This window comes from Hemibagrus wyckioides, linkage group LG26, assembly GCF_019097595.1.
Source record: "Hemibagrus wyckioides isolate EC202008001 linkage group LG26, SWU_Hwy_1.0, whole genome shotgun sequence".
NCBI classification, from domain to species: domain Eukaryota; kingdom Metazoa; phylum Chordata; class Actinopteri; order Siluriformes; family Bagridae; genus Hemibagrus; species Hemibagrus wyckioides.
Genome location: NC_080735.1, coordinates 3,111,161 through 3,128,203, shown reverse-complemented (window position 1 = coordinate 3,128,203; position 17,043 = coordinate 3,111,161). Strand labels below are relative to the sequence as shown.

At 39.4% G+C, this 17,043-nt stretch overlaps 1 protein-coding gene across 3 annotated transcripts in view; it reads left to right on the top strand.

Annotated features, from left to right (window-relative positions):
- The first annotated feature begins 12,406 nt into the window (after nucleotides 1-12,406).
- Nucleotides 12,407-17,043, top strand: part of pard3ba (par-3 family cell polarity regulator beta a) — a 144,399-nt gene continuing 139,762 nt past the window's right edge. For all 3 annotated transcript variants that reach the window (XM_058380267.1, XM_058380266.1, XM_058380265.1), the window contains exon 1: nucleotides 12,407-12,898. In XM_058380267.1, coding sequence (XP_058236250.1) covers nucleotides 12,782-12,898 — 117 coding nt within the window. In that variant the 5' untranslated portion in view covers nucleotides 12,407-12,781. The remainder of the gene's footprint in view (nucleotides 12,899-17,043) is intronic.

The following is a 17,043-nucleotide window of genomic DNA, read 5'->3' as shown; positions in this document are numbered from 1 at the left end:
CATATGTTTTCACATGATTCATTTAGTTTCACACGCAACTCATTTCTCACGGATCATTTGTTTTTAAATCATCCATTTAGTCTTACATGTGATTCTTTTAATGATTATTTTTCTAAGTGATTTATTTAGTTTCACATGTGATTCTTTTAAACATTATTTATCTATGCTCACATGATCATTTATTTTCAAATGATTCTTTTATTTTCAAGTGATTCATTCTATTCAGATGATTCGTTTAATTTACATGATTCATCTCTTGTCAAAGGATGAGTTATATGATTCATTTATTCTGATAAAGCCTGTTTTGAGCTGGGGGTTTTCTTTGTTGGTTAAAGGCACAGTTTGGAGAAAGTGGTAATGAAAATGAGAAACGGTTACACCTTTCAATGAAAGAGAAAGACACAGAGAGAGAGAGAGAGAGAGAGAAGCAATTCTTTCCCAAGAGCTCTAAACAAAGCCAATTAGCCGAGCGCCTTTTATCTCTCGTTGTTTGAGCGTGGCCGGCTCTGATAGAGCTGAAGGCAAGCAGATTTCTGCTTCCTGCTTTGATTTAATTCCTGTTTCACATCACTGCTGATTATTCAACAGCGATGCAGTGCTGCATTCTAGGAGACATTTAAAGAGGAAAAACAATTGCAAGATGATGAGTTGATGATAAGCACCAATAGGGACACGGATACTGAAATATACTAACGCTAAAAAAGAAATAAGAAATTCACGTGATTTTTTCCCCACTTGAATCTTTTTTTTTTTTACATGATTCAATTTAATTCATATGATCCATTTACTTTTTACACGATTCATTTATTTATTTTATCTGTTTTTACATTTATATGACTTTTTCCCCAGATGATTCATTTGTTTCATTTGATTCATTTACTTTTTTACACGATTCATTTATTTATTTTATGTGGTTTTACATTAATATGATTTTTGTCCCTCCCAAATGACTCATTTATTTCATTTGATTCATTTACTTTTTACATGATTCATTTATTTATATTCATGGTTTTACATTTATACAATTTTTCCCCACACATGATTCATGTATTGCATTTGATTCATTTACTTTTTATATAATTAATTTATTTATTTTATGTGGTTTTCACATTTATATGATTTTTTTCATTTATTTCACATGATTCATTTACTTTTTACACGATTCATTTATTTACATGTAATTTCATATTCACATGATTCATTTTTCTCCACATGATTCGTTCACTGTCACATGTGACTCCTTTACTGATTTTTTTTTAATTTTCACTTGTGATTCTTTTGCTTGATTCATTAATATCCACATGATTCTTTTACCCAATTCGTGCATTTTTCACATGTGACTTTTATAAATGATTCCTTCATCGTGACATGTGATTCTTTTATTCTCTTATTCTTTTATTCATTTTCACACAGTGTTAACATTTATGTTGATTGGTTCATTCATGTCTTACATGATTCACTTACATTCATATGATTCGTCATTTTTACATGGGATTTCACATGTGATTGACTTACATTCATACATTTATTCTGCATGTGATTTTATGTCATTTTCACATGAATCATTTATATTTGTTTTGACTCTTTGACTATGACTACAAATGATTCATTTATATTCATATGCTTAATTGTTTTTGTGTAGTTCATTTAATTTGACATGTGATTCATCCATTTTCACATGATTCTTGATTCAATTTTTTAAACGATTCGTTAATTTCCACATGTGATTTTAGCTTTTAAAATGATTTTATTTTCAAATGGAAATTTTAATAGAATGCACTTTAACATATTACTCAAATGTATATGATATTTCTGTATGAAAGGAAGTAGAAGTGCTAACGCTAATACCTGTTTTTCTCTCAGTAACTGAACATAGGCTGTTCATTGCCTGAGGATGTGCTACTTGTTGTGTGTGCCCATTGAGAGAGAGAGAAAGAGAGAAAATGGGAGAGAAAGAGAGAGGGGGGGGGTAGAATGGGAGAGAAAGAGAGAAAGAAAAAGAGAGAGAGAGAGGAGGTGGGGACCAGTGGAGAGGTCTTCTATAACAAATCACACTTTTATGGTGGATAATCCAATGACAACCAATTTGCTGAAGGGATATACTTTAGTTTTTTTTTTTTAATTTCATGTCTTCTTTATATATTTCTTCTTGCCCCCTCTCACAAAGTGCTCTGTTCAGAAGCCATGCTGAAGCTGGAGACATTAACATGCTTCTCCAATCACTGAGGGCAGATTTCCAGCCAGCAGGACCCAGGGTCTAGTCATTAAAGTGTCACGTTTCTGACCGTGGACGGAGGAAGAGGTGTGGTTCAGATTAAGGCAATAAAGCGGGTTCTTCATCTTTCTGTCATTTCTTAAGGTGTCCCAGTCGTGAAAAATGATTATGGAAGATGTATGAAGGCAGCAGAAAGCTGCTAAGTCTGATAGCAATCCGAATCTTATTGGTGGCGTTCCTCAGGGGACGACTGGGGGACCGCTTACGATTTCCAAATAAACAGTCGTAAAAACGATTCCTCAAGGGTTCTTTAGATAGATGCTTCCGTAAAGGGAAGTTCTTAGGATGAAAGTGTTGTCAGTTTCTACAAAGAACCTTTAAGCATTTGTCCAGAGACCAAACTATATGTAGATGTTTTGCTAATAGTGTTCAGAACGATTTAGCTGTATTTGACTGAAAGAAACGGAAAACAAATGTATCCCTTACTCTTGATTCACATTTACCAAAATTTAAGTAGCTACCAGGATTGTGAGTTTTTCCTTCTGCACCCCAAGCACAGGGATATCGAGGTGACTGCTAATGAAGCTCTGGAGAAATTACTGGAAAATTATTTTCTCTTAAATACTATCATCAGCACATCAGCTGTACATTCCAAACTAGGCTACAGTTTTAAAATCTGCATAATTTGATGGAAACCACATGAAAATCTTCCCTGCTTCCTAGACACTGGTGGACCTTCAGACCTTCAGCTGTCAGATGGAATCCATTCCAAGACTCCTCCTTTCAAAAATCCCTCTTTTCTTCCATCCTTTCCTTCTCCCCGGAGAACCCTTTCCTCTCCACTCTCTTCCACAGCAGAAGCCTGTAAGATCCTTCATTGTCTTCTTTAAGTTCAGGGCACACTGGAGGTCAAACTCCACCAACACTTCAAACGCCGGCCTGTGAGTGGAAGTAAAATTGACAAGAAGGAAACAGAGGAACACGACACTCTTGCTAATCTCTGGAATACAGCTTTTCTTTTGATGTAGCATGGGGGATGGATGGAGTTCAGGAGGTTTAGGGTGAAAAATAATATGTCTAATGGTGTCCATGTTGTCTTGGAATCAATGTCAGCTTCTTGAAAATCTTCAAAGCTCCTTCTTGGTATCTCCTTCTTAATATAATATTGTGCCCCAGTGTGGTTTAATGGAATAAACTCTAGCTAGGTTCTCCTGAGGAACCGACAGCTTTCTTTGGTTTGTCCATGAAGGAAAACCAATAAACAGATGGTACAGTTAACAGGTAGAACTTATTTAGACAAACTAGACCAGTTAACTATTCGAAGAACATTTGAGGAACTCATTTTTAAAGCCTGCATCTTGGATCTTGAATGGTGAACCTTGGAGTGTTTTTTTTTCTCTGTGATTCTATTGATTTCCAGACAGATTCAAGCTTTGTTTTTGCTCAGCGTCTCTCATCCTTTCTCGTTCAGATCTCTTTTCATCTTGAGTTATGAATGAGAGAAAGTCCTGCTCTCCTTGACCCTGTTGTAGAAAAAGCAAAAAACCGCACAGATGACCTTCAGGCCTGGTGAAAGAAGATGGCCACTAGTATTCATGTCAACTTTACACATTAATCAACATCTCAGCTCAGTAATTCTTCATCTTCATGAAAGGGTCCAACAAACATCAAAGGACAGCAAAGAAGTCGTGTCATTATGGACTAGTGAGTGGAGTTGTTTCTATAGGCAACTTATTTATTATATTATATAATAAAATTTGTAGGTCTGGTTTATTCCACTTGACCTTGCCTTGGCTATTAGTAAGAAAATCTGATCTGGAAGCACAACTAAAAATATAGTCCTATAGTCCTAGTCATGCTAAACAAAGGTTGCTAACAGGACAGGGTCAGTTTAGCAGAAACATCCAAGGGTGGAAAGGAACAGACTTGAGTATACACCAATCAGCCATGACGTTAAAAAACACCTACACTTATATTGCCAAAAGTTTTGGGACATTGGCCTTTACATGCACATGAATGTAATATGGAGTTGTCCCTTTGCAGCTATAACAGCTTCAACTCTTCTGGGAAGACTTTCCACAAGGTTTAGGAGTGTGTTCATGGGAATTTTTGACCAGTCCTCTAGTTTGTGAGGTCAGGCACTGATGTTGAATGAGAAGGTCTGGCTCGCAGTCTCCACTCTAATTCATCAAAGGTGTTCTATGGGGTTGAGGTCAGGACTCTGTGCAGGTCAGTCAAGTTCCTCCACACCAAACTCACTCATCCATTTCTTTATGGACTTTGCTTTGTGCACTGGTGTGCAGTCATGTTGGAACAGGAAGGGGTCATCCCCGAACTGTTCCCACAAAGTTGGGAGCATGAAATTGTCCAAAATGTCTTGGTATGAAGCTGAAGCATTAAGAGTTCCTTTCAGTGGAACTAAGGGGCCGAGCCCAACCCCTGAAAAACAACACCTGAACAACACCTGAAACCTCCAAATCATTGGAGGAGTGTCCCAAAACCTTTGGTAATATAGTGTAAGAGATGGCACTAGGGTGAAGGAAAGCTAGCTGAGGCTTGTGTTTCTGGGCAAGGGACAATCTAAGGAAACCTTGGGTCTTGTTATTAAATTGGATGTTAGTTGGATATGTAGCACCTACCTGATCATGCACACCTCTTCATGCCATCTTTCAGCATGACCAGTAGTTCCAGACTTAGCCGTCAGATCTCGATCCGCTATATTTGCAAGATAGCCAACTATATACCTTATATTTACATTTACATTTCTGGCATTCGGCAGACACCCTTATCCAGGGCAACTTACAATTTATCCTGTTTTCTACAACTGACCAATTGCGGGGCAAGGGCCTTGCTCACTCAGCAATGGCAGTTTGGTTAACTTGGTGGGATTCTAACTCAGAACCTTCTGATCAGTAGTCCAACACCTTTACCACTAAGCTACCACATCCCTGGTATATGAATTACCACGAGCTAGCTTAAGAAAAGAAATGGAACAAGGTACAGAAACACCAACAGCATGAAGTTAAGCTAGCTAGCAAGTAATAGCAAGTAATTACGTAAAAACAAATAAAGAGTCGTTTTATTGATCGCTGTTTTTAATTTAACTGTTATCCCAGTGGTGGCGTTTTCACTTGAGTCGGTGCATTTCGCTCTCTTTCCACCACCGAAGACATCTCTCCTCATTAAAGTTCACCTCCGCCTGGCTGCAGTCTTTCGTATTAAGGTAATTACCTGTACCTTGTTTGCTTCAGTAATAAATGTAGCAGCTAATTGCTCAAATCAATATTAGGTGTTCTAAGGATCACTCAGTTCATTAGTGACCCAGTCTGCCATCGCCATGATTTCCGTGGTGAAGGACCAGACTTCCTGGGCTAAGTGCCAGAGAGTGAACTTTAATTAAGCTGTTTTAAAGCCAAGGTATCTTTTTTGAGGTGAGTGGAAACACAATTGAATCTAAAACACAGCTAATTTGATCCATTATACGAAGATGACAGCTAGCACCGTGTCTACAACTTCCTCTCTTTTTAATAGCTGTTTAGCTGTCAAGCTTTTGCTCCTCTGTGTTCTTTTTTCAGGAGGAAAAATAACTAATGAGGTATTTTATTTATATATTTACTTTCAATGACCGTCATATCTGCCAGAAAGATGCTAGCTTTCTGCTAGCTTCATGTATACAGTATTCATCTCTGACTGGATTAGCAATCATCTTTGACTTCCTCTTTTGCTAGGGTTAGAGCTAATCTACAGCTAACATCGAGTTAGCATCGAGTTCAGGACGTCCTATGAAGTCATGGAAAAAAGGGATAAACCGAATACAAAGATGTTAGCAGGAGCTCGTCTGGTTGTATATGATATTAAATCATCCAGTGTGCTCTGGCGATATTTTCCCATGAACGTTTCCACACATTGTGTCATGCAGTGATCCCAGTCCAAACACAACTCCTCGTCCAGCCGTGTGGGTCTGAGGAAATCTGGAATCACTTTAGAGTAAATATGAATTCTTGGATGCTCTTCGCTAGCGTTAGCATGTGGCTTACATCATTAAATCAAGGGTCAAACCATTTTACAAAATGTTTCTCTTTAACCTCAGCTTCCCTTCAGGGTTAACCCACCAGCGCTCGCTGCTTTGATCAGTTCGGGTCAGACCCTGACCAGACGTAAGCCATTTTAGAGATTACAGACAGAGGAGCGGAATAACAACACGCTAGCTTAGGAAATTCAGGCAGAAGAAATGAACAACTTTTTAAACTGTCAATCACAGATATTTAAAGGTGTTTTATTTGTGTCTTTATAAGTCCATAAAAGTACCCAGATCCTATACACACACACACACCTGGACCCTATGAAGACGAACACAGACACACACACACACACACCCACACACACACCCACACACACATACCCAGACCCTATAAACACACACACACACACACACACACACACACACACCAAGACCCTTTAAACACACAAACACACACACCTGGACCCTATAAAGATGCACACACACACACACACACACACACCTGGAGCCTATAAAGACACACACACACACGTACCCGGACCCTATAAACACACACACACATGTACCCAGACCCTATACCAAAAATACATACACACATAACTGGACCCTATAAAGACACACACATACACAAAACACAGGATTACAAAAAGGGGTTTGTGCAGACCTGGCAAACTTCAGCTGTTATTAGTCCTATAGAATGTTGAGGGGGAAACATTCCATCAGGTTTATTCACCATTTTGAATGTTTTTAGCCTCTTCTTCATTAATATTCAGATGAATGGAACGGATTAGCATCAGATCAGCAGATGATTGAGGCTGAGTGAGCAGAGGAGTCTTCTAAACTGAAGAGGAAAAATGTACTGACATATTCTGACCCAGGAGCTACGAGGTTAGAAATCGAGTGTGTTTGTTTATGATTTTTAACATTGACGTCTTCCAGAAGATGAAGATTACCAGACGGCGTCTGTTCACACTGTGCTGTCATATCCCATCTCAGTCAAGCTCCGTCTGCTGTCACAGAGCCGAATAAGAAACATGGCTGAAGGCTTCGTTATTATTGGCTGCGATGAAAGCCGGGACAAGAGGTGGCTGAATTCCACACATACCACTGTACGGTTGAAGTGCAAGTCATAATACAGATCCCACACGCACACACACACACACATACACACACACACACACACATACACACACAAAGAGAAAACTTGTGGTTATTATAGATGTTGACTCACTCAGTGAATCATTTGGCCAAATGAATACTTTACATAGATTCGGGTGGGGTTATAACCAGTCGTAGAGTACAAGCTACGGCTTTACATCCTTTAATAAACCCATTGTAATACCTTTAGAAAGTCATCATGGTCTTTATATCATCTACCCTGACAAGAAATGGGTAAAGGGTGAATTCAGAATTCAATACTTACGGTCTTTTATTTATTTAAAAGGAGAAAAAATGAGTCCTTTATTATCACCACACTGATCGGCCATAACATTATGACCACCTGTCTAATATTGTGTGGGTCCCCATTTTGCTGCCAAAACAGCCCTGACCCGTCCAGACATGGACTCCACTAGATCTAGACCTGAAGGTGTGCTGTGGTATCTGACACCAAGATGTTAGCAGCACATCCTCCCTGGGTCCCACCTCACAACTTACAGGACTTAAAGGATACTTTTGATAGATAGTGACCATTGCAGACTGGGAACACCCCACAAGAGCTGCAGTTTTGGAGATGCTCTGATCCAATCGTCTAACAATCACAGTCTGGTCCTTCGTCAAACTCGCTCAAATCCTTACGCTTGTCCATTTTTTCTGCTTCTGACACATCAGCGTTGAGGACAAAATGTTCACTTGCTGCCTAATACACTACATTGCCAAAAGTTTTGGGACACTCCTCCAAATCATTGGATTCAGGTGTTGTTTTTCAGGGGTGGGGCTCGGCCCCTTAGTTCCAGTGAAAGGAACTCTTAATGCTTCAGCTTCATACCAAGACATTTTGGACAATTTCATGCTCCCAAGTTTGTGGGAACAGTTTGGGGATGACCCCTTCCTGTTCCAACATGACTGCACACCAGTGACCAAAGCAAGGTCCATAAAGACATGGATGAGTGAGTTTGGTGTGGAGGAACTTGACTAGAGTCCTGACCTCAACCCCATAGAACACCTTTGGGATGAATTAGAGTGGAGACTGTGAGCCAGACCTTCTCGTCCAACATCAGTGTCTGACCTCACAAATGTGCTTCTAGAGGAATGGTCAAAAATTCCCAAAAAAACACACTCCTAAATCTTGTGGAAAGCCTTCCCAGAAGAGTTGAAGCTGTTATAGCTGGACATAGCTGTTGAAGCTGTTATAGCTGGCTAGGGCAGGACAACTCCATATTACATTCATGTGCAGGTAAAGGCAGGTGTTCCAAAACTTCTGGCAATATAGTGTATATTTCACCCACTAAGGTGCCATAACACGGAGATAATCAGTGTTATTCACGTCACCTGCCTGTGGTCATAATGTTATGGCTGATCGGTGTACGTTACCACACAGTTTTCTTCACACTTTTCTTCTCATATCCCAGTTGAAGAAGTTGGGGTCAGAGCATGGGGTAGCTATGATACAGCACCTCTGGAGCAGGGAGGGTTAAGGGCCTTGCATTAGCTACGTGATATTTTCATCAGACGCCGACCTTCACTGTGTTAGCTAGCGCGGTTCGAGACAGGCTAAATGACTACAGACAGAAAAAGTCTCTGGAAAACCTTCTGTTGTGTTCTAACACATCCACATCATCTCAGGTGTGTTAGAGCAGGTAAACCAGGCCAGCTTCTCCACCAGGAGTCACGTGGGGACGTGTGAATGAAGAAGAGGTTGCTTGCTTGATAAACACACGCTATGTGTACATTCTGTCACATCTGTTTCTGCTAACTGCCCCTAAGGTACAAACTTCCTCCTAGAAACAGGAAGAGCCTGTGAGATATGGTTGGGTTGAGTTCCCATCACGTGCGGGTCCGTCTTTGTCCGACTTACACCTTCGAATTCCAAGATAGAAACGATTTCCGTTTTTAGGCAAAGCCAAAGCATCGTGCTCGGGAGAAACATTGAACATTATTAATAAGCATAATAAAAATATCTTGGCTTTTATCTGGTGTATAAAGGTTTATCAGTGTGAATCTGTCTTCCTTTGTGTGTGTGTGTGTGTGATCTCGTTGATGCCACACTTCCCCTGCCGTGAGCAGCTTATTTCCCAGCAGGCGAGAGATAAAACAATCCTCACACACACACCTGATGCGACGTGGCCCGGCTTTGACCTTTCTGGTTAAACGGTGAAATGAGGCTCATCGTTCACCTGCAATCCATGTGGCCCATAACGGAGGAAGAAAAGAAGAAGAAGGAGAAGAAGAAAAAGAAGGGATGAGCAGAAATGGTTTGCTAATTCGTTGATTGATGAAAAAGGCAACTTTAAAGCTCCATACGAGTTAAAAACCAACTGTAACTTTATACTGAGAACGATTTTTACTGTTTACTGTATGATAAAAAAATTAGCAAATATTTAAAAAAAAATAGATTTTAATATAATCTAATTAATTAAGAGTAATTAAGAGTTTACTCTGAAGCGTACAGGAATAGGATTTCATTAATAATAAATTATTAGTAAAATTATCGTTTTACTAAAAAAGTATAAAAAATAAAATTAAATAAAATTAAAAATAATTTAATTAAAAATTAAAATAAACTGCACTATTTATTGAAAAGAGAACTAAATCTCTGTTTTGCACAACCTGGAAAATTTTTATTATTTTTTTAAATTTATTTCGAAATCAGATTTTTTTATTAATTAAATTTTTTTTTTTAATTCTGTACTTCAGGTTTCTCAGCTCACTGTCTATATGTCGCTCAGCTGGATCGTGAATTCTCAGGTTAGATAGATAGATAGATAGATAGATAGATAGATAGATAGATAGATAGATAGATAGACAGATAGACAGACAGACAAATAGTAAAGGATGGTAATGTTCCTAAATGAACCTGAAATTAGTTTTTTCCCTCCTCTGACTCCGCCTCCAGTCGTACAGAGCACTTCATAGCTGTTCATTTCATGAGGGACGTGCTAACGCGTGTTGTTTAATGGCTCTAGTCAGGTAGTTATGGCGGCTCCATTAACTCTCTGCTACGCCAAGCAGTTTTCAAACGCGCGCACATCTGTCACGGCCGTTTTACACGTGTTCCGGGAGCCAGACCGGAATGGCCACCGTGAGGCTCTCAGCGCCGTCGTAAAACCAATCGCATGTGCCAAGTCTGGATAATGTAGAACATTTATGCTCATGCTAGGGGTCTCCTGAATGGTTATGCTAATGCTACATTCCGCCGTATATTGTGGGAAAAATGTAAAAGCTTGTAATGATGGATGGGAGATAGAGCAGGAGCTGGCGCCGGCGTTCCCAACAGATGGTCAGAAAGAGTGGGAAATCTGCTCTTATAGGACACCAGGTCAACAGACTGATATTGCTGTAACACATTATGGTGCTTATAGTGACCAAAAAAGATCGGTCATTAAAGGGATACGGGATATCCATCTGGACGTCGGTGTGTTTTTGTGGGTGGACTGGGATTTGATAATGCTTTAGTATAATTCCCATATGCTAAATTCAGATCCTGGTGATGATCCAAAGCCAAGGTCCAGAGCTGCTGAATGGTCAGAAGGTGTGAACTGCAGCAGCTGGGACAATGCTACAGCTGTTTATATTAATTTACACACAGGCTACGATAAACCCTGTGGAGGTCAGGGCTCTGTGCTGGACACTGCAGAGATCAGGGCTCTGTGCTGGACACTGCAGAGATCAGGGCTCTGTGCTGGACACTGTAGAGATCAGGGCTCTGTGCTGGACACTGTAGAGATCAGGGCTCTGTGCTGGACACTGTAGAGGTCAGGGCTCTGTGCTGGACACTGTAGAGGTCAGGGCTCTGTGCTGGACACTGTGGAGGTCAGGGCTCTGTGCTGGACACTGCGGAGATCAGGGCTCTGTGCTGGACACTGCAGAGATCAGGGCTCTGTGCTGGACACTGTAGAGATCAGGGCTCTGTGCTGGACACTGTAGAGATCAGGGCTCTGTGCTGGACACTGTAGAGATCAGGGCTCTGTGCTGGACACTGTAGAGGTCAGGGCTCTGTGCTGGACACTGTAGAGATAAGGGCTCTGTGCTGGACACTGTAGAGGTCAGGGCTCTGTGCTGGACACTGTGGAGGTCAGGGCTCTGTGCTGGACACTGTGGAGGTCAGGGCTCTGTGCTGGACACTGTAGAGATCAGGGCTCTGTGCTGGACACTGTGGAGGTCAGGGCTCTGTGCTGGACACTGTGGAGGTCAGGGCTCTGTGCTGGACACTGTGGAAGTCAGGGCTCTGTGCTGGACACTGTAGAGATCAGGGCTCTGTGCTGGACACTGTGGAGGTCAGGGCTCTGTGCTGGACACTGTGGAGGTCAGGGCTCTGTGCAGGACACCGTGGAAGTCAGGGCTCTGTGCAGGACACCGTGGAAGTCAGGGCTCTGTACTGGACACCGTGGAAGTCAGGGCTCTGTGCTGGACACCGTGGAGGTCAGGGCTCTGTGCTGGACACCGTGGAAGTCAGGGCTCTGTGCTGGACACCGTGGAGGTCAGGGCTCTGTGCTGGACACCGTGGAAGTCAGGGCTCTGTGCTGGACACTATAGATGAGCTTATGGGGGGTTTGATGGAGTAAATACTGTTTCTAGAAGATTCTGGAATTTGTTAATGTATTTTTTATTTGATTTTTGTTAATAAAATGCATTCACTACATTTATTTTAATGTTATCTCTTTTACTGTAATATATTTTTAAATAAAGTTCATTAAACAAAATGTTATCCTTTTGTGGTGTGAATAATATTTCTAACAAGAGTGTGTGTGTTTGTGTGTTTGTGTGTAAGAGAGATTTGATTTACTCGCCCCACCTGTGAGGGAAAAATATCTAAGTATATAAATAATATATTATTATTATTATTATTATTATTATTATTATTATTATTTTGTTTAGCGTCACGAAGACAAAAACTAAACAAAGGTTTTTAAGCGCTGCTATCCTAATGCTCTGCTGCTACACACAACAGCAGCCACTTCCTTTATTTTCCTTCTCTGCACTTCCGGTTTCACTGGAGCGCGAGAGAGTGCGCGCGCACGCACGAGAGAGAGAGAGAGAGAGAGAGAGAGAGAGATAGAGCGAAGTGCGGCGAATTGTTTACACTTTTATTTTTTTGTATTTTTTTCTTCCACCTGTTCATTGAGCTTTATTTCGACTTTTTTTTTGGACAGGTGTGAATCTATTTCGGGAAGTACTTCAGGAAAAAAAAGCGGATGTGAGAGGATTTTGCGGCCACACCTGAAGTTTCCCCATGACACCTGTCGCCGGGGTTTGTGTTCATCCGCCAGCGCAAAGTAACACCAGCAGGTGGACGGCGTCCATGTTGGAACTGTAATAGATTAGTTACTTAATTCCTCTTTTATTTTATTTTTTATTATAGTATATATATTTTTTTTACCGTGAGAATGAAAGTGACGGTGAACTTTGGGAGTACTGGAGTCGTGGTGCCGTGTAAAGACGGCTGGATTGTTCGGGACCTGATCGACCAAGCTACTCAACGGTACAGAAAAATAGTCGAACAGGTAAATATCTATCTTTTAAATAATATTAATATATAATATAATATTTTTATTGAAATATCGAGTATAAAGCAGGGATTTGGCTCAAGAACGCCACGCTTTTTTGTGTTGTAAAGTACACCTGTTGCACCTGCGTGGGTGGGTGTGGCCTAAGCAGGCGGTCACGTGAGCTCGGGATGTCAACAAGCGCCTGTGTGTCTACAGAAACACCATAAATAATTCATTTCTAGTTGGAAAATAATTCCCCCCCCCTTTATTTCATATATTGCGAGGTTATATGAGACACATTTATTATTTATATATCTTTTAAAATGATTTTTAATTCTTTCCAGGCTAATCTCACATTTCTGTATCATTGCTAACTCAAATAACAGTATATATTTTTTAATTTAATTGATTTATTCAATATATTTAATTTAATTATTATTATTTTTTTTTTATTTGAACTGAATAGCTTGGTATCAGGTGCCATGTAAAATCCTGGTATTCATCACATAGTTTAACGAATGTATAAATAAATAAATTAATGAATACGTTTTATTTATTTGTTTATTTTATTAATTATTTATTCGTTACAGGGTATTTATTATTAATATTTTTTTTAGAAATGTCTTTAATTCTTTCCAGACTAATCTCACATTTCTGTATCACTGCTAACTCAAATAATCATTTTTCTTCATTAAACTGATTTATTAAATTGATTTATTTTATTTTATAGCTATTTTACTTTTATTTGTAATAATTTATATAATAATTCTATTTGTAATAATAAATATTATTATATTTATTTTATTTTATTTCAATACCTTTAAGGTTTAAAAATGTATTTTAGAATTTAAATCCTGGTATTTATCATTTATTTTATTTAATATTTTAATTTAACTATGTATTGTATTTATTTTAATGAATTCATTACTTGATTACTTAATTTATTTATTTGTTACAGGGTATTTATTATTAATATTAAAAATATGTTTTAGAATTTAAATTTAAAATGATAATTTTAATTTAAAATGATCACTTATTTGATTCACTGCATTAATTGTTTGTATTTATTTATTTAATTTATTTATATATTTATTTATATATTTTTTGTTCCAGGCTATTTTTGAATTCTTTTCTCCACTCTTTTCGGTTTTGCATTCAGCTCACATTTTGCCTCCGTATCATCACTTGGCCACATCATCGTTCTGCCATCACTTCATGGCACTGAACACCAGTCTGAGAGAATCATGATTGTGTGTGTGTGTGTGTGTGTGTATGACAGAGAGAGATAAATGCGGCCGTGCCATTAATCGCCCCCCTATCTCCGGACCCAGACCTGCAACCTGCGTTTGATTAGTTTGGCCTGGATGGCAGGCTTTGTTCAGCGAGCGTTTTCATATGCCTGAGTGACGGCTGTAATGTTAATGCAGTCTAAGCCCCGTGTTGCCCAGCACACCTGGCAGGACGGCCTCGCTCGGGCTGTGCCAGGTGCGCCGGGCGGCACGGGGCTTAAACTGCATTATATTACCCTGTGTGGCGACCCACAAATCCTCATAAACCACTCATAAAAAAAAAACCCCACAAAAGCAGGTAGAATTATATCCAAATCAGCAATAATTACATGCAGTGTGGTGGAAACATTCAGGATTGACCTATTTTCATTACCAGAGCTCCACTAAACATTTAAAACGATCCTGAAATGAGGTCCTGGAAAGCTGCTCGGTCTGTCAGATATTTACTACATCATGAATTTAAAGAGACTCATCTGAAAATCTGTAATAAAATGTCCTGGTCACTTCAGTGAGACCTCAGTGTGCATGCGGGGGGAAAAAAACTAAAGGTGCATCATTAATTCATGGACAGTTCTCAAAATGTTGAACAGCTGATTGGAAACCACGTGTAGAAGTCGTAGAACATATAGCAGTGTTGGTGTGGTGTTGGTATTGGTGGACTCTGACCTTCAGACTGCAGGTCAGCTTGCAGCTGAAATCTCTGCTTAATGAAGTCAGAAAGAAAGAGTTCAAAACTTGAAAATAAATAAATAAGTGTGATGAGAAAAACACTGGAATTATTATTATTATTATTATTATTATTATAGTAGTATTATTTCCATATTGTCACTTTCATATGTTTTCATCTATTTCCATGTTATTTTTTATATATATATATACACTATATTGCCAAAAGTATTCGCTCACCCATCCAAATAATCAGAATCAGGTGTTCCAATCACTTCCATGGCCACAGGTGTATAAAATCAAGCACCTAGTCATGCAGACTGTTTTTACAAACATTTGTGAAAGAATGGGTCGCTCTCAGGAGCTCAGTGAATTCCAGCGTGGAACTGTGATAGGATGCCACCTGTGCAACAAATCCAGTCGTGAAATTTCCTCGCTCCTAAATATTCCACAGTCAACTGTCAGCTGTATTATAAGAACATGGAAGTGTTTGGGAACGACAGCAACTCAGCCACGAAGTGGTAGGCCACGTAAACTGACGGAGTGGGGTCAGCGGATGCTGAGGCGCATAGTGCGAAGAGGTCACCAACTTTCTGCAGAGTCCATCGCTACAGACCTGCAAACTTCATGTGGCCTTCAGATTAGCTCAAGAACAGTGCGCAGAGAGCTTCATGGAATGGGTTTCCATGGCCGAGCAGCTGCATCCAAGCCATACATCACCAAGTGCAATGCAAAGCGTCGGATGCAGTGGTGTAAAGCACGCCGCCACTGGACTCTAGAGCAGTGGAGACGCGTTCTCTGGAGTGACCAATCGCGCTTCTCCATCTGGCAATCTGATGGACGAGTCTGGGTTTGGCGGTTGCCAGGAGAACGGTACTTGTCTGACTGCATTGTGCCAAGTGTAAAGTTTGGTGGAGGGGGGATTATGGTGTGGGGTTGTTTTTCAGGAGCTGGGCTTGGCCCCTTAGTTCCAGTGAAAGGAACTCTGAATGCTTCAGCATACCAAGACATTTTGGACAATTCCATGCTCCCATTCTTTGTGGGAACAGTTTGGAGCTGGCCCCTTCCTCTTCCAACATGACTGTGCACCAGTGACCAAAGCAAGGTCCATAAAGACATGGATGACAGAGTCTGGTGTGGATGAACTTGACTGGCCTGCACAGAGTCCTGACCTCAACCCGATAGAACACCTTTGGGATGAATTAGAGCGGAGACTGAGAGCCAGGCCTTCTCGTCCAACATCAGTGTGTGACCTCACAAATGCGCTTCTGGAAGAATGGTCAAAAATTCCCATAAACACACTCCTAAACCGTGTGGACAGCCTTCCCAGAAGAGTTGAAGCTGTTATAGCTGCAAAGGGTGGACCGACGTCATATTGAACCCTATGGATTAGGAATGGGATGTCACTTAAGTTCATATGCGAGTCAAGGCAGGTGAGTGAATACTTTTGGCAATATAGTGTATATATTATTTCCAAATTATTTCTTACTTTAATGTTAATTCCATCTTTTGACTCCATATTTTTGAATCAGTATTAGAAGCACTGATATTATTAGTTACAGTGGCAATAGTAGTTCATGCATAAATACATAATAATAATAATAATAATAATAATAATAACAATAATAATAAAGATAAAAATAAAGGTAATAATAAATTAGTACAATTAAACAATTAGTAGTAGACGCAATAATAATAATAGGAGTAGTGGTAACAGTGATATCAATAGTTTGTAGCAGTAATAATAATAATATTAGTTATAATAGTCGTAGTGTCAGTAGCTGTAATGTTATTAATAATAGCAATAGAAGTTGTGGTGGTAACAGTGACGTTAATAACTGTAGCAGTAACGTTAATAAACCTAACAGTAGTAGTAGTAGTTTCACGTGTTATTTCTAGGCTAATAATATTTATTATTATACACACTGCCCGTCATAGTGGTTTTGTTTTTTTTTGGTTTCATGTTTTCTTACATGACCGTAGATTTGTTTATAATTATTTTTATTTATTTATTTATTATTTATTTTTTACTTATTTATTGATTTATTTATTTTGCACATTTGAGTTTCTCATATTTTGTTACATGGGCAAATTTATTTATCTGTTTATTTATTTATTTTTTTGTTTTTGTTTGTTTGTTTTTTGCACATTTGAATTTGTCATGTTCAGATTTGTTGCTAACTAAAGGTAACGCATCTTTACATT